The 27,931-nt window shown below is 38.1% G+C and overlaps 1 protein-coding gene and 1 long non-coding RNA gene across 2 annotated transcripts in view; one reads left to right on the plus strand and one right to left on the minus strand.

Annotated features, from left to right (window-relative positions):
- Nucleotides 1-27,931, minus strand: part of pkd1l2b (polycystic kidney disease 1 like 2b) — a gene marked incomplete at both ends in the record, with an annotated part of 45,808 nt that overhangs the window by 1,097 nt on the left and 16,780 nt on the right. Inside the window, 18 exons of the mRNA XM_079865835.1 lie at nucleotides 247-348; nucleotides 10,507-10,717; nucleotides 10,882-11,042; nucleotides 12,748-12,875; nucleotides 12,960-13,093; nucleotides 14,435-14,765; nucleotides 15,049-15,234; nucleotides 15,315-15,452; nucleotides 16,296-16,398; nucleotides 16,487-17,038; nucleotides 18,170-18,405; nucleotides 19,039-19,238; nucleotides 19,318-19,464; nucleotides 24,201-24,379; nucleotides 24,464-24,565; nucleotides 25,246-25,476; nucleotides 26,223-26,413; nucleotides 26,507-26,729. Of these exons, the coding sequence (XP_079721961.1) occupies nucleotides 247-348; nucleotides 10,507-10,717; nucleotides 10,882-11,042; nucleotides 12,748-12,875; nucleotides 12,960-13,093; nucleotides 14,435-14,765; nucleotides 15,049-15,234; nucleotides 15,315-15,452; nucleotides 16,296-16,398; nucleotides 16,487-17,038; nucleotides 18,170-18,405; nucleotides 19,039-19,238; nucleotides 19,318-19,464; nucleotides 24,201-24,379; nucleotides 24,464-24,565; nucleotides 25,246-25,476; nucleotides 26,223-26,413; nucleotides 26,507-26,729 (3,555 nt within the window). The remainder of the gene's footprint in view (nucleotides 1-246; nucleotides 349-10,506; nucleotides 10,718-10,881; nucleotides 11,043-12,747; nucleotides 12,876-12,959; nucleotides 13,094-14,434; nucleotides 14,766-15,048; nucleotides 15,235-15,314; nucleotides 15,453-16,295; nucleotides 16,399-16,486; nucleotides 17,039-18,169; nucleotides 18,406-19,038; nucleotides 19,239-19,317; nucleotides 19,465-24,200; nucleotides 24,380-24,463; nucleotides 24,566-25,245; nucleotides 25,477-26,222; nucleotides 26,414-26,506; nucleotides 26,730-27,931) is intronic.
- LOC307155106 lies at nucleotides 3,404-6,163 on the plus strand. Its single transcript, XR_013820463.1, has 3 exons — nucleotides 3,404-4,194; nucleotides 4,548-4,667; nucleotides 5,506-6,163. It is a non-coding gene; the product is annotated as an uncharacterized lncRNA (long non-coding RNA).

Below are 27,931 nucleotides of genomic sequence, written 5' to 3' on the forward strand. Positions count from 1 at the left end.
TAACATACGCAGTAAATAACAATGAGAAATATATTTTACAGCATTTGTTAATGTTAGTTGATAAAACTGTTCAAAGTGCATTAACTGTTAACAGATATGACTTTTGGTCTTAAAACTGTATTAGTAAACATTAACTAAAATTAATTAATGTTGTAGAATAATTGTTTATTGTTAGTTCATGTTAAGTAATTTACCAGCTTTTCTGTGTTACTTTCTCAGTCTTGGCCTGTAAATCATTGTACATACCTCATCATAATTGAACAAGCCAAACTGCAAACTGAAGATTGTCTTGAGCGCATCTGGGAACGTTTTGTACGAGTACAGCTTCCATCCAAATATTAGATTGCACTATCGAAAACAGATAAATGGTATTAAACCTTTTTAAAAAATGACTGAAATGCACCCAAAATGGAAGTCTGATGTATTTACTGGTGTGAGGGCGGGACAACCTGTCACTCACATGAGATAAACCAATAGCAAAACGAAACCATCCAAACAAACCGATCAATTCCCCATGGACAAAATCATGTCCTGCCAACAGTTGTCAAAAAGTACTGAAATTTAAAAAATGTGACGATACCAGCATTTCCCTCTTGCATTTTGAGCACTGTTGAATGGATTCTTAAACACCTCTGATTGGCCATTATGTTGACGCGCTCAACATGTATGTCTGTGATTGGTTACAATGATCAACACTTCAAAAACATGTCGTCTTTGACGCTCTTCATCGAGCGCTTACGGCGCTGATCCACTTGTCCGACACGACTGTCACGTGGTGTCGCGACGCCTCCCCACATTGGTATGTTGATGGGCGTTTACCGCTATGGGCGTGGTTTTGACCGAGCGGGAAATGTAGCGTATCAGAACAGAGGACCTGCGAGAGACTTCCCTCCGTCTCCATATGCTCTACTTCTATTGGATAGACGCGTCGCGTTTAACGGAATTCATTTGCATAAAGATGGGCATCGGCCAGCTTTTTGACGCGCAACATTTTTTCAAATGAAGCGCCGCCTTCCCGGAATGCTTTGCGGGCGCGTCAAAGTCATAAGCCGTTTCTCAATACCAAGTACGCAAAGTTCGGACTTGAGTCCTTGGTAGTTCGGACTGACAAGTTCGACTCAGGAGAACGAACTCCCGAGGACAGGAGGACACAAGTCCGATAATTCTGCAAATGGAACAGCGGCGTACTTGATAGCGTCACTCGTGCAGCTCGCTCTGGCTACTCCGGTTATCTCTTTAGGCTACAAATAAAACGAAATATGTTATAAACCACCACTTTGCCTCTTTTCATTTTCATTTAAAAAAAATCTTTAACATAATGGCCACACAAATGTGGTTCAGGAAACGCAATTGATTATCTTCACTGCATATTTACAACAACACGAAATATAAAGCACAACTCTGACTCTTTTTGTTTTCATTTTAAAAATATGATGAATAAAAAACATTATAATCTTGATCATTAAAACGAATATTTAGCAAAAAGATACAGGGTTGTGTCATATATGTATATACAGTGAAGAGAATAGGCAACATGCAGACTATAATAAAATATTGTATAGGCTATGTTTTAAATATATAAAATAAAATGACATAACCTTTTTTGTTAAATGTCAGTTTTAATGATCAATAATAGCCATTCTAAAAGTAGGCTATAAGTAGGCTAGCCTAAAAGTAGAAGCTATACAACAATAAAGCCAACGATTCAGTCAAACATAAGTCAGTTCTCGCTAAAACGTTAAATTTAAATAGACTAACGTTAAATAAAGCTACGAAACTTCACTTTGCTCTCAGCTAAAACGTTTTGCCAGGGAACAAATTATACATTAATGAGACAAATAAAATAAATAAATCGCCTGTTGGATATACACAAGACGATTTATATCTCATGTTAGTTAAACCACTAGACTAGACATCCGAGCCACCGGCAAGTCAGCAGCACTAGCCGAGAGAGGCTGTTCTCGGCGGGGTACGAGCGCCGAGCGTCCGATTGCCTGGTTCTCAAAACTCCGAAAACGTCAGATCAAATTTTCAAATAGGCGCTATCTTTATAAATAAACCAAAGATTTGAGCTTTTAACAACTACATTCTCGCCTGAAATACTCTTAAAACTACATTTTGTGACACAATTATAGCAGTATTTTTAAATTACGCGGGGTTTCTCCTCTGCTATTGACGCTTGCTGGTTGGTGTGAGATGCATTCTGGGATACCTGGCTGTCTGAAGTCCGCACAAGTCACCTCTCGATGCATCCTCGGTAAAAGGGGCGGATCAAGAACACATCCGGGGATTCGAACTGGACTTGGCTAGATGTGAACTTTGAATTGGAACAGTACTAGGGCAGCGACTGATGACGTTTCACAAGTCCACAAGAACACAAGTACAGACAAGTTCGCATATTGAGAAACGGCTATAGTACCGCCATTACGGTACGGATCCACTTGTCCGTGCGACACTTCTGTTGCGCCACACTCCACTTTATTCCTATGGGCAGGGGTGCCGCCAGAAATTCTGGGCCCTATGGAAACCAAAATTTCTGGGCCCCCTACATTTTTTACAGATAAAATTTAACCCAATAAACATGCCCTGCAAGGGCGAAATTGTCAATCACACATTGGGGGGGACAGCTGTGGGACTTTTTGTGTTGGCGCATGCACACATTTTTTTTTATCAAAATCAAATAAAAGTCAGAGTCCGAACACTTAATAGCATACAACAGTAATGCTGTTAAGTGTACTTGGTAAGTTACCTCTAGGGGGGTCCGGGGGCATGCTCCCCCGGAAGAAAATTTTGTACATTTTAAAGGTAAATTCATTAATCTGGTGCACTTTGAGTCACCCGAATCCACTGTTAAAAATAAATAATCCACCCGCAAACCGCCCGAACCTATGATATTCTCTGATTTAGATCTGCATCTGATCATCACATTACAATTATTCAAATTCTTAGTGTTAAGCATGACAATATGGTAACATATCACACTGACATAGGCTGATTTAAAATGAACATTTATTTAAAATAAAAGTTCTTCTTTTGGCAAAATTATATTTCCTTAATAGCCTAAACAGTGGCTTTTCTCCATTCAAACTTTAAATTGTCCATTTTTCATTACATCACTGTTTGAAAACACTCAGAATAGTTTTTTTTACCTTTATAAAGGGCATTTTCCCCCCTAATTTTATTAACTGTATGCTCCATCTTTCATTTCAAATTCTTAAATTTGATAAATATATCCAATTAAAATAATAAGACACTAGGCTGTTACCAATCAAATTAAATAATTTACATTGAAAAATTATAACTGTATTAAATTAGATTATTTTAAATATTTTTATAACCGCAACAGAACCATCACGGTGGGAAAAGTGTATCTGACCATGTGACTGTCTGTCCGAGTTTTGTCGAGAGCCGGAAGCGGCACGAAATTTGACGGAGGCGGCCGCCTCATTATTCTCTATGCAGGAAAAACTCTGGCAATACACATAAATGGAAACATAAATTTACAACTGTAGCCTACTTCAGTTTCTTTGCGAGGACACCGCCGTCACCTGCCATATGAGATTTCACCATGTGAGACGAGAGACGACACCGCCGTCACCTGCTCTGTCAGATTTCGCGCTCCTAACTCTTCTTCTGTTTGGTTTTTCCTAACTCACTGACGGTGCACGAGCTACTAAAGGTATAGGGAAAACATGACATGGATTTCAGGAGAAATAGATTTTGTTAATGTATAGTGTAAGGCCAGTCGAATGGATTTGGCAAATGGACCGCCCGGGATTTTATATTTTCGGAGCTGGAAAGAAAGACGTACACTGTAAGAAATGATTCTGTGGTCATGTAGATTTGAATTAATGTTTTTGGTTAAAATGTATTCAATATAATTGTGTTTTTGATTTTGAGGCAAATATTTAATTAAATTTCAAATAAAAATGTTTGGAATAAAATCTACCCATTGTAGTTAAATAAAACTTAAGCATTATATTTATCTAATCCCAAATTGAGAGAATATTGAGTGAATTCAAATCAATGCAATCAGGTAAATTTTAAATGAAAAGCACTTCCTGTCAAAGTGCGCCTTTTTTTTAAAAAAATGCAGCAGGCTACCTAGCCACAAGACATTTGAAGAGCTACAGACAGTGAATGTTCGTCTTCTTCCACATTGCTCATCTTGCTAAATTTAACTGGTTGACTAAGGTAAGAAAACTTCTTTTATCACTGGGCTAGTAAGAAGAATGCATGTAACGTTAGTGCTATATTACAATATAAAATGAGTTATCACAGAAAAAGAGACTCAGCAGCAACACAAAGTTGGCTTCTGTTGGAAGGCTACATATTAATGTAGCAGTGTGATTTTGTTGCGCTATAATATGAGCACAGCATTATACATTTTGGAAGAATTCTTATGTATCGAAGTCAAACTTTTATTTTGAAGGATGTGGGTTAGCATTTCCACTATCATGGTTCCTAGGTCCTTTGCGTGTTAATATCATATCCTCAGTATGTTTTTATGAAATTGCGTAAATAAGTACATTGTGTTTAATTTTAAGGTTCCATAAAGAGACATATTTGGGGTTATCGCTGGAAGAGCATCTTATATTTCAGACGGCACTTGATGCACTTCCGTTGGCTTTTCTTTCCCGTATGTGGAGCTCGTCTTCCCGAGGCAGGTAACGTAACTTCTCTTTGTTGTTTCACTGTTTTGTTGCAACTTGCAACTGTGAAGGTAACTTGGCTAAATCCACGTGAAGTCAGTCTATTAACAGTGTTACATTTTAGAGCTGCAATTTTATTTATTTTCATGCATAAATCTGTTAATTTTAGTGTGGTAATGTCCGTCCATAGCGGCTAGCACTTAAGTTAGTTAGCTAACGTAACTTTAGCAGGAGGGGAGGACGCTTAACATGGCACAAACTCTCTCATTTTACAGCTAAACCGTATACTAAAAGTTTCTGAAAACATTTTAGTAACAGAATACTGTTTCATATCTGATTTGCAAAAAGTACATTTTGATTCTAATTTTATTTGTTATTTGGTGATTTGATTTCATTGTGTAGTATTAGTACGTTTTGAAATTTTGTTAAAGCCTATTTTCATTTTGGGCCTAAGGTTTTGGCCATTTGACACGTTGTTGGGTGTGGAAGGTTAATGTGATTGCTTTATCTGTAAATTAAATGAATGATGATTTTTTCAGAATTTCTTTCATCTGAATATTTTTTGGTAATGCATCGTGTAGGTCTTAAATTTACATCTTTATGGTCTTAAAATGTCTTTAAAAAGGTCTTAAATTTGACTTATTGTAACCTGCATGAACCCTGTTCAAAAACATCAAAATAGAGAAGAAAACAAAACAAAGAATAATTTGACACCAAGGCCTGTGAGAAAATAAAATCTAATAAAATAGATTTATAAGCTATGAAAACAATAATGAATTTTCTAATAATGTGATATGCTTGCAATATATTTCTGACAGTTTTATACTAATACAATAACAATTTCTTGTTGCAGGACACTGAGAACTTGGAGGAACTTGAACAGGTCATAATGGCCATTACTGTGACCCCAAAGCCTTCTACAAGCAACAGCCCAAAGAACATTGGGATCGTCATAGAAGGCATGGAAGTCATCACAGGACTTGGAGATATTGCAAGGGCTTGCTCTGTCCTCCTTGGCTTGACCTACGCGCTGAATGTTGATTATCCCAGACAGCTGAAGTACACCTTTGAGGTGTTCCAAAAACTTTTCTTGAAACTGGATGATTCAAAGCTTTCAAACAAAGTCCAGTCCCTCAAGAGCAAACTTCAGGCTTGAAATGAGACTGTATTGCAGTGCAGACTTTTGTGCTACACAATGTCCATCTTCTACAGAGCTTGAGAATTGCACATTTGACAAAGTACAAATGAACTTTTATGCACTTTTATAATTTATGGTTTGGCACATGCCATTATGAAGTATTTTTCTTAAAAATCTTTATTGCTCTTTTTATTTTTAAATAGTTGAAGTCAGCATTCTGTCCTTTTCAAATGTCTGGTTTGAAATGCAAGATCCAACTTCTGACTTGAAATGAGACTGGTTGCAGTGTACAATGATGTGCTACAGTGTGTTGAAAGCACAAAAGTTAATTGTTAATAAAATTCTTATTTGAGTATTTAAGTTCTGTACTTTCTGGGCCATATTATTCATAAGAAATGAGTATTTAGATTTAATTCATTGCATTTATTAAATTCAAATCAATGTACAGATTAATGTAGATGATAATTACTCAATTATGATATGTAGAATTAAATTAATTTTTATTAGTACTATTTACACATTAGGGAGTTTATCTTTTTCAAATCAACTCAATATTTTTGTTTAGGTTTTAATTAATTTATATAATTAATCTATTCAAATCTACTCCTATTAAATGGATAACTATTAAGGGTCTCATTTAATTAATATTTACTCAATTCCAAACCTTGTGAAATTTAATTAATAATATTGCTTGTAATCTGTTGCCTCATTTTTATTGAGTAGATATGGTGTATCTTTTCTTACAGTGTATTTGCAATCACATCGATATTGCCCGCATAATCATACAGTATGATCAAATATTGGGGGGGACAAATTGTCCTTCTTTGAATATTGGGGGGGACGTGTCCCCCTGTCCCCCCATAGAATTACGCCTATGATGCCCTGTATACTTTAAAAAAGATACTTAGCACATTGCGTAGTTAAAATGTCTAAAGATGAGTACAAAGCCTACAAAAACAAGACATTTTTTTTTTGTATTTATACAAATTTGACTTATAAGTCAAACACACACGTAATAACCATATTATTTCTATTGGCCTATTTAGTTTTCATAATATAAAATATTAAAATATCTATTTTGTAAACTCCTTATAGCCAATGGTTACTACAGACACATGTTTTATTCGGTTTTTTATATTATTTTTTTCTGGGGCATTTTATTCATATTAAGAACGTCAAGTTTGACATAATCGATCGTAGCAGCAGCACTGCCACTTCACAGAACACACGACACACACGGCAAACTGATTTTGAGATTTTTGAAGCGTGTTTTGTAAAGTTATCATGTGGCGAACACAGTAGATAAGACGTGTTGAGAGGCTTCAATCTTCGTGAAGTTTCGCGCTCAGGCTCACCTTGTTCAGCTGAAGGTCCTTGCACACTGAATCCGAAATTTTCGCATGCGTTTTTTCGTATCCGTCATTCTGTGGCTCTAAACTGTCAAAACACCATTCAAACCCTTGTTACGGATGCGAAAAACGCAGAAAATGGAACCCGATCCGATCCGATTTTTTTTTTTTTTTTTTTTTGACGGACGAAAGTTTCGGAGGCAGTGTGCAAGTGTGATTGACATAACGTGAGGTTGTAGGCCTATTTATTTTTTAACGTGCTAAAATATCGGACGCGAATTTCGCACGGGGGGAGAAGGAGGACGTGGGTGTGCAGCAGCCGCTGAATCTGTGTAGCTATTTTTTACAGTCCATGGTGTAGAGACATGATAACCCAGAGATGTTATTATTGTTGGATGTAAATCATAATTCAGTAATTATTTTACTAAGCTAGCTAGATAAAAGCAGGTCATGTAGCAACAAAAATAAGTAACTCTGAAAGTTTTGGAATACAGGAATAGGGCAAGATACCTTTCTTTTTGAAAAACTGTGTGACATACTGTCGACTTCGGCGTTCTCTGTCTTCTCTTTCCTTTCCTTTTTTGATGCCCTAACTTTTGATGTGACATGCCTGCGTGTGTCACTGTCTGCGCTGCATCATAGCAAGTGCAATAAGCAAGAGACGTTACACTAGCGATCGTAGCTCGGACAGCGCAGGTGGAATGAACCATTGTAAGGGGGAGGGGTGTGACTGAAACAGTAAATACATTATTTGTTTTTTAAATATTAAATCTATGGTCAAAACGGACAAAATACACATTTAGTGCATGAGGGGCCCTAGCACATTTAATGTATGTATAAAAAAGAGAAAAGAAATAAGAAAAGAAAAAGGGGGTCTGCTCTTATGGGCCCTAAATCAGCCTGGGCCCTTAGAATCGTCCTAACCTTCCACCCCTTTACGGCGCCCTTGCCTATGGGTGACGTCAAGCGACTTTAACGCACCCGCAAAGCATTCCGGGAAGACGGCGCAGCATTTGGAAAAAAGCTGGCCGATGCCCATCTTTATGCAAATTAATTCGTTGCACGCAACTATCCAATAGAAGTAGAGCACATGGAGACTGGGCGAATCATGAGCCGCTGGCTCAAAACCACGCCCATAGCGGTAAACTTGAGGAATGCCCATCAACATACAAATGAGGGGAGGCGTCGCGACACCACGCTTCAGTCGTGTCCAAGGGGCAACATTCTAATCTGAAAAATGAAGCCTACCCGGAAGTGCGAAAAACTGCAATACATTGAAAATCCGCTAGGGGAAGGTACCAAAAGGGAGCAAATGTCCATAGACCCCATGTTAAAATGTCCGTTTTCACTGCATAAATTCATGTTTTTACAGGTTGGTCCCATGGACTTTTATTGTATTTTTCGATAGGTTCCGAGTGCCTGACAACTGTGAGGGGGGTGAATTTTTTTCTAACTCGTTAGTTTAGATCGTATTTAGATATAAAATGTATGACAAATAAGGGCGTGGTTAACTTTGATTGACAGCTTGATTGACAGCTGATAACGAGCATAGGCAGCGCTGACTCCGCCGAGTGGAATTCCTGAAATTTGACGTCTCGGCCATGATCTGACAACACATCATACCACCTCTGTATCCTTTCTGAACATTTGTATTGAAATATCGTACATAAAATGGGTTGCTCTGCTATAAATTGCACTAACCGACACTGCAGGAGGATTTCGCTCCAGTTTTTCCGGTAAGTGACAATCCACTGCTATTTCACGTAACGTTAGTTAGCACTATTTAGCATCAATGTTTGTGGGCAGTGGCACTGCAACAGTTAGCATGTATTTTAACTTATACGTTTCATATACTAGTATTTAACCGAAGCTATAGATTGTGAAATTAAACATTTCTCGTTGTTAGTGTGTTTTTAGTTAGCTTAGATAGCCATTATGAAAGTATAAGTAGCTAAGGTATAAGAAGCCATAAAACGATTTGCCAGGGGAACAAATTATAGATTAATGAGATCAAAGATCGTCCGTTAGATATAGCCTACACAAGACGAATTATATCTCATGTTTAACCACTCCACTAGACTAGAGACGTCAGCAACACTAGCCGAGGTACCAGCCGGGATACATGAGCGCTGAGCGCCCGGTGATCCCTTGGATCTCACAACTCCGAAAACGTCAGATCAAAATTTTAAATAGGCGCTATCTGTATAAACAAACAACATATTTGAGATTAAAACAACTACATTCTCAACTAAAAAACTCTTAAAACTACATTTCGTGACACAATAACAGTAGTATTTTTAAATTTCGCGGTCTTTCTCCTCTGCTATTGACGCAATTTGAGATTATAGCAGCGGGATTTAGCATTCTACATAATAGCTACCACATATTAACACAAAAAGAGCTCACGTTAGCCCGTACCATAGACTGTAAAAAATGACCCGGACTCATCTCTTCAGCCGGACCGATTGTTCACCACACCGGCTCAGTCTCACACAAAGCCCGCCCTTTTACCCATATATGGATTGGCCAGAAGGTGGGCGGGGTTAGGACTTCCCAAGATTTTCCAAGATGGCGCCGCCCATACCCCCCATAAACGGCCTCAAAACCGTTCTTCAGAAAGTCTATGGGTGACGTCACAGACGCTTTGTCCATATTTTTTACAGTCTATGGTCGTGTCGCAAAAGTGGATCGTACCGTTACACGGATACACGCGGAAGCGTTTGAAAGCGGCGTCTATCAGCGGATATAATAGGAATCCGCTGATAGACACCTGCTTTTAAACGCTCCCGTGTGTGTGTATCTATGTAAGCGCTTATTGAAGAGCGTCAAATATGTCATTGTTGATCATTGAAGCTAATCATACTGTATGTTGAGCGCATCAACACAATGGCCAATCAGAGTTGAACGCGTCAAGACAATGGCCAATCAGACACGTTTCAGTAACGACTTGGTACCGAAGTCAGTACTTTTGACAACTCTGCCCTACATTTTTTCTCATTCAAGAGGCCGTTTCACTCAGATATACAGCCCAACCGGGAAGAAAAGACTATCACAACTTCTGTTTCATGTTGTCTTTAAACAGTTATTGATAGTAAAAAAGTTGGTTCTGTTCACGCCGATAAGGGGAGGAGCAAGCGTGGGAAAAAAAGCCACCGGTGGAAAGGGGCGGAGCAATCGTGGAAAAAATTCCCCTGCTTGAAAGGGGGCGGGGCAAGCGTGGGAATATTCCCACAGTCAAAAAGGGGGCGGGGCTTAAGGGCAATAAATCACTCAAAGTGACAGAAGCCGCCCTATATTCTCTCTCACAATTTATGTTTCATGTTGTCTTTAAACAGTTATTGATAGTAAAAAAGTTGTTGCCCCTTACAGAGAGAGAATAGGCCACAAGGATGATGAAGATAACCACAATGAAACTGGACATTTCGTTCCATGCCCGCTGCAGGGAGGAGGTGATGAGGTGTAGTTTAGGGTTGAGTCTCAGCAGATGCCAGAGTTTCACACAGGCCAGAAGAACCAAGAAAGCCATGAGATATCCCAGTGTAGCATCTATGACAGCTGTGTCATGGAAACTGGGAAACCTAAAAGACAGGAATAGCATTTTTAACATGTTCAGTTTACCCATCCATCCATCCATCCATCCATCCATTCTCCAAACCGCTTGTCCTATGTAGGGTCGTGGGATGTTCAATTCATGCTCATATCAAAACATTAGAAAGAAAAGAAAAGATCTACCGGTACTTACTGATCTTTGTGTTTCTGGTAGTATTCAATGTCTTGGTCTCCCTGCACTGTTCTCTTGATGAACACTGATAATGAACTCCAACTTAAAATGATGATGGCCAGGTCTAACAGATTCCACTTGTTTTTGAAGTATGCCCATTTCTGCCGCTTCAACAGCTTTCCCTGTTCAACCACAAATGTGAATGGTTTAATATGAGCATTGCAGTTTAAGGAACGGTTCACCCAAAAGTTAGATTTCTGTCATTATTTACTTAAGTAGTGCTTTATTCTGTAAAACAAAAGAAGGAGATGTTTAGTAGGGGTGTAACGGTACACATAAGTCACGGCTCGGTACGTACCTCAGTTTTGGTGTCACAGTTCGATACTACTACGGTACAACAGGGGAAAAGCAACAAATCCCCAATGCTAGGTTTCTTTTCATTTATTTTGAACAGACAGTAGTGCAAATTACAGTTTGATCCACCAAGCATTTAGTCCCCCCTAAAGTAGTTGGTACAGTTCAGCCTCCTTTAGTGTCTTAAGCACTAAGCAGTAAACAGAATGCACTCTTGCATTTTTTGTAGGGCTGATAAAAAACAAAAGGTATTTGGTCACAATCAGCTACAAAACTGAAAAGCATCTCGTGTTATAAAAGTACAAAATAAATAGAATATTTTTTCTATTTCACGGAAAGATGGAAAGACGGAAGGAGAAAAAAGTGAGAGAAGCGGAACAAGATACTTCCCATTTCCAGGACACGCATATTTCATCACTGCATGGACTGTAGTAGTGAGACTTCCACGACACAAATCATTATAACGGCAGAAACAACTTAAAATACTCTGTCGTTTATTGTCACACAGATAAGTGTAAGACAGCATTCGAAACTGTAAAGGGTATATTTTTATTTGTGTACACTCACAATAAAAAGAAAAGATTGTGCTTTTGTAAAATAAAGAAATCAAACAGATGCCACTTTCTGCCATCCCGGTTTCCTTTCCGTGAAGTTTGTGGAGCACGTCACAAAAATGAATTGAAACTCAGCGTGTAGGCTACTAGCAAGGTCTTGCGTGCCATCTGAACTCTTGTTTTGGATTGTTGCTTAGAGATCATCTATTCTTCTTCTGCTTTTTCCTGTGTTGGCTGTTAGCAAACAGTGTTGCATTACCACGTGCGCCCCCTTCTGGATTGGAGTGTGGATCGCCTGTGACTGACTGTATTCATCGTCTGACTGCATGCACTGAACCGTGACGTCTATTTGGAACGAATACATGTACCTTTACACCCCTAATGTTTAGACATGATCTTCAAGCTACTCTTTTCTACATAAAGAAAATGAATGGTCAGTCAAGCTCCAAAAATAATAAAAAAGGAATCCTAAAAGTCAAAAAGCTCATTTGCACTACATTCCAAATATTTCAGTTTGTTCCTTGCGAAAAGCTGATGAATGGCTTAAGAGGAGTTTAAATATAGTGCACAAGTCAGAAGGTCTACTTTTATGGTTTCTTTTTATCAGTTTTGGAGCTTGACAGACCCTGGTCATGCTTCACTCTCATTATATTTGAAAAGAGCTGCGTGAACATTCTGATCTTGTGTTCTTCAAAATAAAGCTTCTATATTGGCAACGATGGTTCCATGAAGAACCTTTAACATCCATAGAACCTTTCCATTGCACAAAAGGTTCTTTATAGTGAAAAAAAGGTTCTTTAGATTATTAAAATGTTCTTCACATTTAGAAAAAAAAAAGTTATTTTAAGAACTGAATACTGAAAGGTTCTTTGGTTAACTCAAAATGCTTCTTAAATGACATTTGCAGTGAAACCCCCCTTTTGGAACCTGTATTTGGAAAGAAAGTCATTCAATGAAATTATGCTTTCGGAGAGCTGACCTGCAAAAACATGTAGTAGAGGATGAAGAGGAAGTAAAAGACCTGAGAGGCCATGAGAACCGACTGAAAGCCACCTGTGGACTGGTAGAGACGCACACTCTGCACCACGCTGCGAAACTGAAATGCGCCTGGAAAATAAGAAGTGTAAGCTCAGCTTTGCAATAAAACATGATGGTTTTATATAAATGGGAATGATTGTTCTTTTTCCTCACCCACTGCAGTGCTTTCCAGAATCAGCGTGACAATGCAGAACAGGTTGACATTAGCGTTGTACACCGTAAACTCTGTAAAAACCGCCCTTGTGTACACATCCAACCAGGTGGAGTCAAATAGATATTGAAGCTTCCTGTTGGTTGAAGGGAAGCATGTCATTAGGATAGCATGCATACAATAAACCCTTGTGAAAGAGAAGTATACTTTTAAACAGAGTATTTATTATGTAAATAATAGACTTTAAAATAATATACTTAAATGTAAATTGAATGGAATGTTTTCAGACACGTAAATGCATGCTATGCAACTCAATGAAAATGAGCTAAACCTTAGAGTGCTTTTTAGACCCACTCAAGTAGGGCTTAAGTACATCATTATATGTAGGCACGGTTTCACAGACAGGGTTTAGATTAAGCCAGGGTTAGATCTTAGTTCAATTAGGACATTTAAGTAGCTTTTATAAACATGCCTTAGAAAAAAAATATTACTAGTGTGCATCTTGAGACAAAACGGGCACTGACATGTTTTAATATATGTCAGGGTTTTAAAGGTAAAAGGTTTCATTTTTCTGTAATAATACTTTCTGTTATCCTAATTTAGTGTGCATTGAGAGTCACCTAATAGTGAGTCCTTGGCTGCATCCAAAATTGCATACTTCCCTACTATATAGTAGGCGAAAAACAGTATGTGAAAAAAGAAATATGTCTGAATTCACAGAACTCATAAAAGAGTGGGCAAAAAGTACTCGAATGACCTACTACTTCCGGCGAGATTCTGAAGTGTGCATATGATGGACACTTTACTATCCCATGAGGCCACAGGAGAGGATTTACGAATAGAGGTGAAGCGACATAACTGACACTGGTGGGTCACATGATAATGACAACATGGCGAATGTATTCTTTGGGATGTGCTGGAATAGACTTTACAGAGTGATTGACTCTTGCATTGTCAGTTCAAGATCTTGACCAAAAATGAATGCACCTCTTGATGGAAATAACATCTCAACATTTATTTCCATCAAGAGGTGCATCAATTTTGGTCAACTCTGAGAGTCGAACTCCGTAAAGTCTCCTCCAGCACTTCCCAAAGACTTTCAATGAATTTAAGGTCTGGACTCATGTGTGAAAATGATTCTTCATGCTCATGGCCATGATGTGTCTTCCTACATGGTTATTTAAGAAATGAAAAGCTACACACTCCATCAGTTAGGGTTAGAAGAACTGTTGCCAAACATATAACATGCTAGAAACATAATCACTGCAATAATGATCCAATCATAGACTTAAATGCTTTGCTTAAATCCAAACAGCAACTTTTTTTGGCGGGGCAGTGTATAGAACATACTTTTTTAGTGGTCGTGAAGCACTTACTTATTCAAAACAAGTACCTACTCAAGAGAGTATGCGATTTCGGACGCAGCCACTCTGTTTGGTCCAACTAAAATGGAGGTCGTATTTATGCGATTACTCACCTGCTTGCGTTTTGCAGGTCAGAACCGAGGTCCATAACATAGCCTCCTCCTCTATAAAGTGCAATCATACCCCAAACGGGGACTGCTTTGAGCGTGGACTGGCTTTGGTACTGCCAAGCTGTGACGGTGTCCTCAGAGCCATTTACTAAATTAAACTCTTCCCAGCCTGGACCGTAAGAGCCCATGTCCTCATTTTCCCAAGAGTAAGGGGCATTGCAGTGGGGAACAGCGTGACGCATGGACTTAGCAATCTTGCAAGAGTCTCTCGTCACCCTAACTTGACGAAGACGAGCACCGCCAACAAGTTTTGAGTTTCCATCCGTTATAAAGCCTTGGAAATGTAAATGAAGTAATCATTAAACACATCAGTCAATAATGTGGATATTTACTGGAGCTTAACGGGTTTAAACTAAAGCTCTTGCGATCCTCCTGATATACAGGTTTTTTTACCACTATTATTTGGATAGTATAAAATGGGAAGAAGATTTTAAGGAAACCAATCTATTAGAAGTCCTTATACAGTAGATCTGATGGCCCAAGACTACTTTAAATACAAATTAAAGACGATTGTTGTGCACTGAGATATTCTTGACAAATCAAGATAATGGAACTACCTGGATATTTTCCAAACAGGTTACTAAGAAGCACAGTATTAGCCCAGGTGAACACATCATTGTGGTTCATACTGTCTGAAATGCCATTGCTGAAGCTCTGCCGGATGTGCTGTGTGAGGTAGAATCCATTTTCATCTCGCTGACCATAAGCCACCAAGAGCAGCATCCACAAGAACCCCAGAAAAACTGCAAAGGAAATACAGGTCTGTGCAAAACCATTCTTTTACATAGTCATTGGCTGAAAGGGAACAGTTGTTTTTTCCTACCTAAAATCTCCATGATGAGCGCCCGTGCTTTCTGCTGTTTGACCATGTTTCTCCTAATCTTTTCAATATCACTGGAAGGTGGAGGCTCATAGAAGCTGTGTGTACAATCCCTTTTAGCAAGTCGCACTCCATTGAGATCTATTGAAGAGATTGTGATTGAATGTAACAAATAAAAGATTCAAATGAATATGAGAGACATTCCCCTATGAAAAACAAGTGCACTATAGCGTTCTTTTAGAAAGAGTATTATTACGGAAATAATATCCTTTAAAAGAGGATTCTTTAGAATGAACAGATTGTAATGTTTTTGACCACATCTTTAGATTAATTGCATGATTATTATTGTCAAATTTAGAAATCTACAAATTTACACATTTTCTGAAGGGACTCGATCACTTTATATGATGAACAGATTGAATTTAGTCTTTAACTCACATTTAAACATTCATCAGCTCACACATCAGTTGTGGTAAACAGACCAAAAAATGTTCGCTTGACGTGCGAGAACCAATGAGGTTCAATCTCGTGTTACGCAGCTTCAGAAAGAGGTTTGTTCTCTTGTTCTTGTTCTCAAGCAGGTTCGGTTGAGCTTCTGTTTATGTTCACTTATCAATGTTTAAATGTGAATAAAAGCCTAAATTCAATCTGTTTATCGTAAAAAGCGATCAAGTCTCTTCAGAAAATTTGGACTAAACCACTCAATTGATATGGATTAGTTTTACGAATTTTTTGAAGCATCAAAGTGGTAGTTGTGTAGCTGTCAATGGAGGGACAGAAAGCTCAGATTTCATCAAAAAGATCTTCATTTGTGTTCCGAAGAGGAACTAAAGTCTTATGGGTTTTGAACGACATGAGGGTGAGTAAATAATGACAGAATTCACATTTTTGGGTGAACTATCCCTTTAAGATTTGAAGGACAACAACTGCATATTCAACACAATTAATTGGCTATTTGATCGGCATACCTAATTTTCCAATTACCTGAGCAAGTGGTTGTTTTCTTATGTAAAGTGTCAACAAGTTCTGCATCCTCAAAATTGATTTTTTTTACCACCAATGCAAAGAAAATGGCCAAACAAAACACCTGCCAAATGAAACGCACAATAGCATAGTCAAAAAACATAACTGTGAATACAATACAAATATATAGCATTTAGACTGCAGCTCTTTACTTTTACGGGCTGGGTAAAGAAGAGGCTCTCAGTGAAGGACATCGCAATGGTGATTATCCAACTAATCGAACGATCCTTTCCATATTTCAGTCCATACAACATGGTAAAGTATCCTGATATCACACTTGTGGCTGCAACAAGAAGCCAACCCACAAACACAAACCACCAGGGCAGACCCTTCCATCTGCTGCTGTCTTTTTTGGGGCTCAAGCTCCAGGTCCGCTGCTCAATGAGGGGTCTGGAGGAGCAGAAACTTTCCAGCAGTTTCTTCATGCTCTGGATCTGCAGTAAAACCTGGCTGTAGCACCCAGGCCTAGAGAAGCCTGAAGGCCCCAGCAGCTTCACTTCTCCCTCCAAGTTTTCAAGTTGTTTGAACAGATGATGGCTGTAGGCCCAGAAAACGGAGGAGGTTTCGTTTTTGTGTATTAAGTGCTGTTGTTCGATGAGGTTCTGCAGCTCTGACAGTAAAGTGCTGACGTCTGCCTGATCAGGGTTCTTCAGGATGGGACATCTCAATGCATTTCCAAACAAGTATGTGATTCTCTGTATGTCCTAATGAAAAACGGTTACACTTTTTTTTAAGGTGTCCTTGTTACAGTGTAATTATACATTTAAGTACTGAGAAATAATACTTAAAGCGATAGTTCACCCAAAAATGAAAATTCTGTCAGTAATCACTCACCCTCATGTTGTTCCAACCCCGTAAGGCTTTCGTTCATCTTCAGAACACAAATTAAGATATTTTTGATGAAATCTGAGAGCTGTCTCACTCCTCCATAGGCTTCAATGGGATCGAAACTTGCCGGCCCAGAAAAGTTATTAAAAACATTGTTAAAATAGTCCAAGTGACTACAGTGGCTCAACCATAAGTTTATCAAGCGACTGAATAGAAAATGAATAGTTGAATAAAGTCGTTATTTTTGTTGTTTTTTTGCGCACAAAAATTATTCTCGTCCCTTGTTGAGCCACTGTAGTCACTTGGACTATTTTCACGATGTCTTTACTAACTTTCTGGGTTTGCAAGTTTCAATTACATAGAAGCCTGTGGAGGAGTGATCCAGCTCTCAGATTTCATCAAAAATATCTTAATTTGTGTTCTGAAGATGAACGAAAGTCTTACGGGGTTGGAACAACATGAGGGTGAGTAATTACTGACAGAATTTTCATTTTTGGGTGAACTAACCCTTTAACTACATGCCATTTTTACATTTTATTACTATAGCAAGTACATGCAAGATGTGTAAAATAAAGTCTAATCGAAAAATATGTACATTTTGGCAAAATAATGCGGCAATAAACACATTAAGTTATAACAGTATACACAAGTATACCTTCATGAAAAATAAAGGTTCCAAAAGAGGGTTTTCAATGCCATAGAAGAACCATTTTTGGTTCCCCAATGTTCCCCTTTAAGTGAACAGTTTTAAAAAGAACAATTTTTTCTTAAAAAAATTGAACTTCCTAAAGAACTTTTCCACTCTAAAGAAGCTTTTGTGCAATGGAAAGGTTCCAGATGTTAAAGGTTCTTCATGAAACCATCAATAGTAGATACATGAATTTAGTTGACATGGCATACTGTATATCAAAGTAATATCATCTGTTGATATTCACTATTGCTGAAACATGCTGTACTTTTTGAATACAAAAATAATGTGCATAATTAATTAAACATGGAGGACTTACATTAATAAGGAAATCTACTGTTAAGTTGTTCTCAACATGTGGAGAGAAGGTCTCATCCGGGATCTCTTTCTCCATCTGAGGAGGCGCAGGCTGCTTACGTGCCTTTTGTTTCTTTGTCTTCTTTTTTCGGGGACGTGAGTGTCTGAAGATTCCCACAATTAGTAGGTTCACCGGGAACACAATAAAGGAGCTCTGGATGCCAATCTTCACCTGACTCCAGGTCAGTTTAATCGGGCCTTTGGATAAAAGAGAATCCAAACACCCACCAAACATCAGTTTTGACTAGAGCTGTCAATCAATTCAAATGTTCAAATATTTATATGATTTTTTTTTAATTATTTTTTTCATTACAATACTCACATATATCATAGGACATAGTATTTTAAAAACTGGCATCATTCAAAGACACGATTACAGTATTGTGGCAAGACAAGTGAATCTTTGAATAGACTTGTAAAAGTGGATTTAGAAGTTAATAAATTGTTTATGTCCATGCCATTGAACACAAGTAAGACTATTATATAATTATGTTACGGTAACAGTATTTCGATAGTTCATTTTAGACATTCTACTGACTATAAGTAACTTTGCAATTACATGTAGCAGTCATTAAAGTGTTAGTAAACTGTCTGCTTAATATCTGCTAACACTTATTTTGATGCTCCTCAACACATTCTACTGACTATAAGTAACTTTGAAACTACAGTACATGTCAAATGATTCTACTAACCCAAACCTAACAGTCTACTTATCCTCCAATGAGAGTTAGTTGACATGTAGTTGCTAATTAATGAAAGTAAGCTGATAGTTGTAGAATGTCTAAAGCGGACTTACTGAATTAAGTATAACCGTTACTTTTTGAATCATACCCATATCCATTGTCTGGTCAGAGGGGTCTGTGGGAATCCCGTAGAACATGATACTGGTCAACATGGAGCAGAGTAGCACTGAGAAACAGCACGAGACACGCTGCACACGGGTGAAGTTACTGCTGGGGGGTCGACTGACCACAGAGTACCAGATGTGGCCGTCACAGAAGTCTGTTGTTGTCTTCATGAAGAACAAATTGCTGCAAAAAAGGAAAGTCTTTTAGTTGCATTTTCAAATATTCTTATTAAAAAAGCTGCACTGCCAGATAGTGAACTCACCTGAAGCCTTTCATGTCCATCTCTGATGCAACAAGAAACACTCTTTCAACAGTGCAATCATCTATATCAACAGCCAGCCACGAGCTGCACAAGAAGTGCCACTTCTGCTCAGTCTGCAGGTCTTCAACCATCACTGAGTTAACATACCTGAGAAATATAAAATGCATTTTTCTAACACATGCTAGCCTTGGTGGAAAAATAACTGCACTTAATTGTATTGAATGTGCACTTGTAGTTCACTTTAAATCTTAAAAGTATATGTTTAAAAAAACTGCACTTGCAGATAATATCATTTTAATGAAATTATAGGGCACGTAAGTGCAATTAACAATTTTAAGTATGCTTTTTGTAATAATGTTAAATAAAATTTTTACTTTAAGGTGCATTTAAAATCATTGTTGTGCTTTAAAGAAGTACACTTATTTTAATGTGTTCACTAACATATGAAATCACATCTAAAGTACTTGATTATTATTTTAACTGCTGTGTTATTCAATATTACTTTAAAGTTCATATATTTTAAATGTACTAAATTGCATCATTACAAATGTGTAATTGCAAATATTTAAATACATGACATTCAGGTTTTAATAGAAATTAAATTAAAGTCCCCCTGTAGTGAAAATCAAGCATTTAATGTTGTTTATATGTCTATGTGGTATTTTTAATATGCTTTAAGACAAACCATGTACAAATTCATAAGTCAACACCATTTTACATTTTATTTTCTTCTAAAAAACTGCAGTGAAACAAAGACAGTCTCTTGAAATCGCTGGTGTTTCTGACGTCAGTCACAAACTACATTGTAGCCAATCAGGGGCCTGTACCATGATGGTAGCTGAGCAAACTCGGGGTTACAGGATTGGTTTTGAGTCGACAAAACCAAACCGATGCAATCAGGCTTTATTGGTACCATGACGCAGCTCATCAACTTTCTCTGTCAACTCAGGCTTTGATCCTTAAGCTATGATTACTCCACGAGCGCGTGCACATACCAAAATGACGTTGGCACCGAATAACCAATCGCATTCGATATGGATAGAGCGAGAGCGATATATTTTTCCGCAGAGGAGCAAGAGATAATCATTCAGAATTACGATGAATTTAAATATGTATTTCAAGCTCGAAACAATACGGTCTGCTGCCAAAGAGAAGATAAGACTGTTGGAGAAAGATTGCTGATTGCGTTAATGTCTAAGTTAAACAAATACGTTCTATATTCATGTAAAATTATGTATATATTATAGCCTATTTTTATAATATATATAAAAATGTGCATGTATATACTAAGAAAGATTAATATGCATTGATTTTTAGATGCAACCCCAACTTCAAACGTTCTTGACAGCAGATAAAGACAAAATATAAAAATATAATTCAAAAAGGTGAATTACCACAACTTTTTATTATTTTTGTGAACATTTTATCACAAACACTTGTTTGCAGCAAACAGAAATAAAGAGTGAAATTCAGAAAACCGGTGGAGGGCCGCTCCTCCAGAATACACTGGCGGAGGAGTTGGCTCTGAGTAGCAATAAGGGACGGACGATTATGGATGGGATTACAGGTGCTGTACAATCTGACCCTGGTGCTGGCTCCTCTAAGCAAGTAACACTGGGTATGTGTGCAATACATTACTACCTTTTTAAGTTTTAAATATTGCTGACTCTATGTTCTGCAGTAGAGGGAAATGCAGTGTCCCTGTTGAAGCCAGCACACAGTCTCCCACACAGAGGTCAGTATGCAGCAGACAGAACACCAAAAATAACCTGCTTTACAACAATTATGCTTTATATTGGCCTACTTTTATTTATTGGGGTGGAGGAAATGATGAAGACACTGTCTGTGTGTTCTGAGACCGTTGCTGAGGTGAATGCACTGGGCTTTTTACTATGGCAAACATTTGAGTGTGTGGCATAAAAAGGGACTGGCCCTTACACATCTCTTTTATTGTAGGATTTTTCACAACCTGCCACAGATACTGAGGCCTCTACCTCAATGGGCTTCAGAAGAAATGTGAACAAGGATTTAAAACCCTTGACATAAATTACAGTCAGTCCTGTGTTTGTAGGAAGTTAAGGAACTTTTTGTGATTTGATTAGCCTCCAGAAAACTTGTAAAGATCATGTTTGTGGTGGAATTATGTTTCAGGTGGAAACAGACTCAGTCAGGGGGGGGCCTTTACAAAAGGAGTCTCAAACTAGACTGCACACTAAAGGAGTCTCAAACTAGACTGTTCACTAAAGGAGCTGGACTGTGAGCTGAGGAGGCTCCAAAAAAAAAAAAAAAAAAGGAGATCAAACAGCTGGATAAAACTGATCTCAGTATGTGAACTTATTTAACCAAGTAACACTTTAGTATGAATATTTATTAATGCAACTTTCTCTTGCTCTCTTTCTCCCTCCCATCCCACAAAAACAATAAAACAGTTTGAGGCCTATCTGCAGTTTCAATGTGCTTTTATTAAGTGTAATATTGAATGGTGATTGCATCTACATCTGCACCAGCTGGGTGGTCAAGTGTGATCGGGTCAGTTTCATCGGGGAGAAGCTGGTTTTGTGATGGTTCTCGCTCCTTTCTAATGGTGGCTATATTGTGCAGAATGGCACATATCTGTGATGCCCGGTCTGGTGACTCTTAAGCGCCGAACACAGTTGAAATGTGCCTTTAGGATGCCAAAGGTCATCCGATCTTCACTCTGGTTTTACTGAGGGCCACATTGAAGCGATGCTGTGGCCCTGTCTGGGGGTCATGATAGGGGGTTATTGTGTAGGTTTTTCTGTCCCAATTCAAATTAACAGTGTTTTGTACTGTACCAAATTTAACTTGCTTTCCTCAAAGCGCTGACACAACACAGACTCACGGAAAATTACTGGTTATGCACTGGAGCCAGGCCATCTGGCATCCAAACTTATGATCATACGTTTATGACCACAAGTCGTCTGCAGATGAAATGTTTAGTAGATTATTGTTATATGTTAATGTTACTATTAATTTAAAGATTCATCTCACAGAAAATAATCATCTCACATGTAGGCCTACATGAACATTAAGGCTGTGAAAGGACTTCCTATTAACATAATCTGCCTTATGTTCTCCTAGAGCAGTGGAGATTGCAACATGTGCGCAGTCTATTGCTCCAATAACTCTAGGGAATCCTATCATAAGATTAACAGAATAATAATAAAAAAGATTTAAAATAATTCTTAACATGTATTGTATTGTATATATACATTTTTGAAATTTGCTTTTTGAAAGAAAAAAAATGTGTTCATGTGATGTCACACTATAAATATATCTTACCGGCAATTTTATAAAAGCCCTCTTTTATGGACATGGTCGATAAATGTCCGGGGAACACTATGAAATTATTAATGCACTCCTGCAGAGCGAGGAGCACCTTGCAACGCAATACCATTTGTGGTACAGTAAGTGCATGAATTCGACGTGTTAAATTCTTTATGTGCGGCTCAAGAAGTTTGCAAAGATAAGATATTCCTTCCGCGGAAAATCTGTATCTTTCATAGAAGCCTAACTATCAGGAAAGGCAAGGGGTTTTTTTCTGTCCCTAAAAACTCTTTCTCTACGAAGTCCTCGTCTAACAATTTGCGCGGAGATGTCCACCGGATTTGGGAGAAAAGGTGAAGCCATTGCAACAGAGAACAGACGCTGGGAATTAGTTACGTCACCTATATGTTTCTTTGCTCACAGCTGATTGGTCAAACTTCAGTCTGAGATCTCGAATCCAGAACATAACCTGCCCCGGAGCAGGTTAGCCGTGCAGCGTAAGATACCATGGCGACGAACACCGATTAAAGCCAAGCTACTTTCATAGTACCTAAAACCCAGGGTTGGCGGAAACTAAACTGGAACATAGCTGGCTAGCCATCTAAACCGGCTTCATGGTATAGGCCCCTGATCAACGTGTGATCGTCAACGAGTGGATCTCTGAGCTGGTGTGAGTGAGTGGAGGCGGGGCTAATTTGCATATTCATAGAACTGCATATGAGGCAAGGGTGTAGAGTTACATTCAAGCTATTTTAAGGCATTTATTTATTTATTTAAAATTACGTTTTTTTTCAAGGAAAAAACGTTTAAATATGTCATTTTGTTAATCAAAGATGAGTTTTAAGGGACATAATTATTGACTACATGGGGACTTTAAAGTAAATTTTAGTTGATCATAAATGCTTGTCAGTAAATTGTGCAGTACACTAACCATATTTCAAAGACAATAGAAGTGATTATGAAATTACATAAATTTAAAAAAAGTAAATATGTACAGAGAAAGTTCAGATAATTGCATTTAATATAAATGTAAACTATTTTCATTGAATTGCAATTAACATGCAATTATGTGTCTGAAAACATTATAGTTAGCACTTTGACAAAAAATACTTTCTATTATTTTACTTTATTTATTTTTATTTATTTAATACTTTAAGCTGCGATTACACTAGACTTTGAGCACGCAGAATTTCTATGGACACTGCAATGGTCGCAAATTGACATCTCACTCTGTCTTAAAAAATAAAGAAATTCAATATGCAATTACTCCACTTTACTGCAATCTTGCTTATTTAAAGTTTGCGTTCTTTTAATTCAGCTAGAAAAGTTCACGGTGTGGCGTATCAGTCTTCTATTGGTCACACGTCTTCACGTGATACGAATTCGCAGGGCAGAGTTTAACAAACTTGAACTTTGGAAAGCAGCGAAAATTTCTTCGCTTGAGCTTGTGTTTCTTTTCTACCGCATTCACATGTGTATGAATGGAAGTCAACTGAACGAATAGTATAGTGTGACTGCACCTTTAGGACAAATAGTGAAGGTGAGTAGACAATGACTGTAGGACTGGGTGAACTGTTCTTCTAACACCATTTTACCAAGCAGGATGATCTCCTGAGTTGTCATGCCACAGTCGGATGCTCTGCAACTCTCCCAATGGGAAGGCAGTGGTCAGTAAGAACATGTCTACTCCACCCCTTTCAAACACTGGCTTTTCCGGATCAGTGAGATGATGGGGCTCACATTCTCCCTCTGCACCTTGTAGAGTCACTATGACCTGAAGAGACAATGCAGAGTTGGTCTGTAACAACATATGATCAGAATTCCTGAAGAAGTGCTTACGATAAAAGCACATGCTAACCCGCGATGAAGTGGAGGCTCCCATGCGATGTCCAGTGCTGATCTTCAGCAAGTATCGGTACTCAGCGAAGGGATCATTGTCCTCTAGCACAGTGATCTTCACCTTCAAAGAATATATCTTATTAGATCACCATATCATTTTTTAGAAAAATCATGTGAGTATCAAATATGAGCCATCAGGCTTTTGAGGAACGTTTATTTGTTCATCTCTAAATTATTATTGTATTGAATTGCATTATATGTTTTGTCCCACACAGTAAAAACAAAGCATTTAAATATCATCTTACTAAGACATATTATTGGGAGATATAGAGTGATAACTAATATGTATATGCATTTTATGTAAGTTATATACAGTATTACTTACTTAATAACAGTAGCTACACTGTTATAAATACCTGATTGAATTGAAATCTATATTTCAAGCCATATAAATATCAGCAACTGCACCAAATTGCATATTTTTTGCTTATTATGGGCCTCTGAATAAAACGAAGGTGCTATTTTTCCTATTTTAGTATGAGCTCCACTTGAGGCATAAAAGCCTGATGTATCAAATATGATACAAAAAAATAAAACATATGTATTTTTTGTTGTTGTTTTAGATTTTTTTAAAGTTTCATTAATCAGTTTCATTTAAAAAATATATATATAGATTTTTATGTCTATCATATAAGGGTTTAAAGGGTTAAGAAAGTAAATTATTTTTCAGCATGACTTTAAACAAAGAATTCATGGTTGGCCAGGGTCTAGAGGCTATAGATGCAGTAAAGTCAGACAGACCTTGGCTTTGTCCTGGAGGTCCTTCCTGCGCGCCCATGCCGCGGCCAAGATGTAAGCTAAGAAGATAGACCCGATAAAGCACACCACCACTGGGTTATTCGCAAAGTTGGAAAATAGCTCAGCAGACTTGGATGGATCTACCGTATTGGGCATGACAAAGAAACTGTTCCCAAAAAAGGTTAAATGGGTACACAGGCACTGAGTAACTTCTGCAGTCGTTTTAGGGCCAACCTAAAGAATAAAGAAGAGTGTTATCTCACAACTAAACTTTTGATAGCTAAGGCCTTGTTAGTCTTTAACTGATAGACTGATGCAAATTGACTTATAGCAAACGTCATTTACATTTCATTGATTCATTGTTTATTTGAACTTCACTTAGGCATTGTTTACACTTAGGCATTGTATTAAGATGCGTTTTGGTCAATCGGATCACAAGTAGACGAGGGAGTTACATTCCCGTTTACACCTGGTGTTTTAATCCCACTCTTTTGTCCACTTTCAACCACTTCTGTCCTGATTTCTTTGAGGGAAGAGTCTATGGGCTGGTAAATGTATGGGCTTTTGAATGAAATCTAATGGATGAAATAAGCTTGTGCAATTTACATATGAATGCGCACGGAATCGATGGGAAAAACACACAGAGAGCATCAGCTTTCGTTTCGGCTCTGACAGCCGCAAGATCAAGCAGAACGCTGTGAGCGTGTGTTAGAAATCAGGAATGGTGAGAGAACATTGTGCTTGGTACGTTTTTCGTCTTCAAACCAAACTTGGGTCTCCAGCCAACAAAAGTTTAAATACCGTCTGGCTAGCTCAAAACATTTTACACCTGTATTTAGCGTCGTCCACTTGTGATCCGATCGACCAAAACACATCCTAATACCAGGAGTAAACAGGGCCTTAATCAGAGTCAGAGGTCAGCAACGTTTACATTGATGGTTTCCACCATTGGCACACAAAAAGAAAAAGTCACCACTCACCCTACAGCCATAGTCACTCCAGTTGGATCTGGTTTCTTCCCAGAAAATGCACTGAGCAGTAATGGATGTAATTGTTACTGATGCATCAACAGACTTTACGCCCGGAGGAACAACAGGTCGTATCAGGAGGAAGTAAATGCCCACGTCTATTGTCATGTCACTGGGGCCCAGTACCCATGTGTACCTTTGGTCTGTATGAAAAGATTACAAAAAGTAAATAAAAAGTGTTTGTTGCAGCTCCCATTGTTAACAAACCATTGTGTTGTTTCCAGAAAATGACTCACCTTGTGAATTTCCTTGTTGAGGAAGTGTAACTTTGGCCACATGGTTTTCCTCAGTAGGATAGTTCTGATAACCCAGCAGTACCACTAGTGTTAACTCTTTAGAGGGACGTAACTTTAAGACCAGAGTAATGTTGGGGGTGGATATATTGATCATCAAAGTGCTGAAGTTTCTCAGATCTAGAACTGAGCTGTTCACTGCTGTGTCCAGCCTTGGTAAAAAGATCTGGAGATTGACCAAAGTGAAATTTTTTCAGTTTTCACCAGTAAAATCTCTTGACTATTTACACATTCTGATGATATAAACTTTTATAAGTGTAATGTTGAAGTAATGATGTTAAAATTCTTTCCCCTGTCCAAAAGCATGCCCACTCAAGTCAGCTTTTGAATGAAATTTAAAAGGGATTTTCATATTGGGTTGTTCTAAACCCTGGGTAAACGCTGCTCATAATTTACCCAGGGTTATCAATTACTCCTGGGTATTCAGGGGTACACTGTACATTTCTAAACCCTTAAAGGTTCAGTATGTAATATTGACAGCTAGCGGTTTAAGGGCCAAATTTATTACATTGCAATAAGGTCAGCCACAAAAATAACCCTGTCCATGCCTTTTTAGCACTAGTCTTTAGTAAATCCTGACAGTAGTTTTTTTTAATGCCAAAAGAAGATTTGGGCTGCCGCAAGTTGTTAGTAAATCTGGCCCTAAATGTTTACTGCAGTCCAAATTCAAGATATTGGAGAGAGTTGTTTCCCCACCCCTCCTCTTCAGACTCAGGGAAAGCTTGGAAAGCTACAAGCTTTATACTGTAAGTTGATAAGCTAATGTATCTGTGTTTTAATATGTTCCCGTTCATAGAGATTTTTACATGGATGCCGAAGCTTTTTAGGTCGGGTAGAATCTGCACAATTCCACCTGTTCCACCAACAATCCGACAAAGATCGCACATTTCAAAGTAAAATAACTGTCTGTAACATTTTTCCAGAGTACAAGTATGTGAACTTAAATCTACACTGTGTGATAATTTCCCCCATCTAGCGGTGAAATTGTATATGACTACCCAGTGAATATTAGTTTCTGTTCCTTTCAATTTCGAGGGTGTTTTAACTCCTACGGTGGCCGTATTATTCCAAGATTAACATGGCTTCCAGTTCGGCTTCGTCCAATTGCGCCTTTAAAACTATTCATCACCTGTGATCCGTCACAGCACAGATTTATGTTACAAGGTAAACAATACTTTTTCACCATTGACGAGAGGAAAAGTAACGCAAGTTATACTAGAGGTCGTTCTGGCGTTATGCACAACCATGCTATGGTTAGACAAGCAACTATAAAACTTCGAATTTACACAAATAGGCTGGATTACCTGCCGAGAAGAAAGCAGGCAACTTCGGCGTCCGTTTTAAAATCTTTGCTCCTCATGAGCTCTT

This window comes from Squalius cephalus, assembly GCF_949319135.1.
Source record: "Squalius cephalus genome assembly, chromosome: 3".
In the NCBI taxonomy this organism is placed as follows: domain Eukaryota; kingdom Metazoa; phylum Chordata; class Actinopteri; order Cypriniformes; family Leuciscidae; genus Squalius; species Squalius cephalus.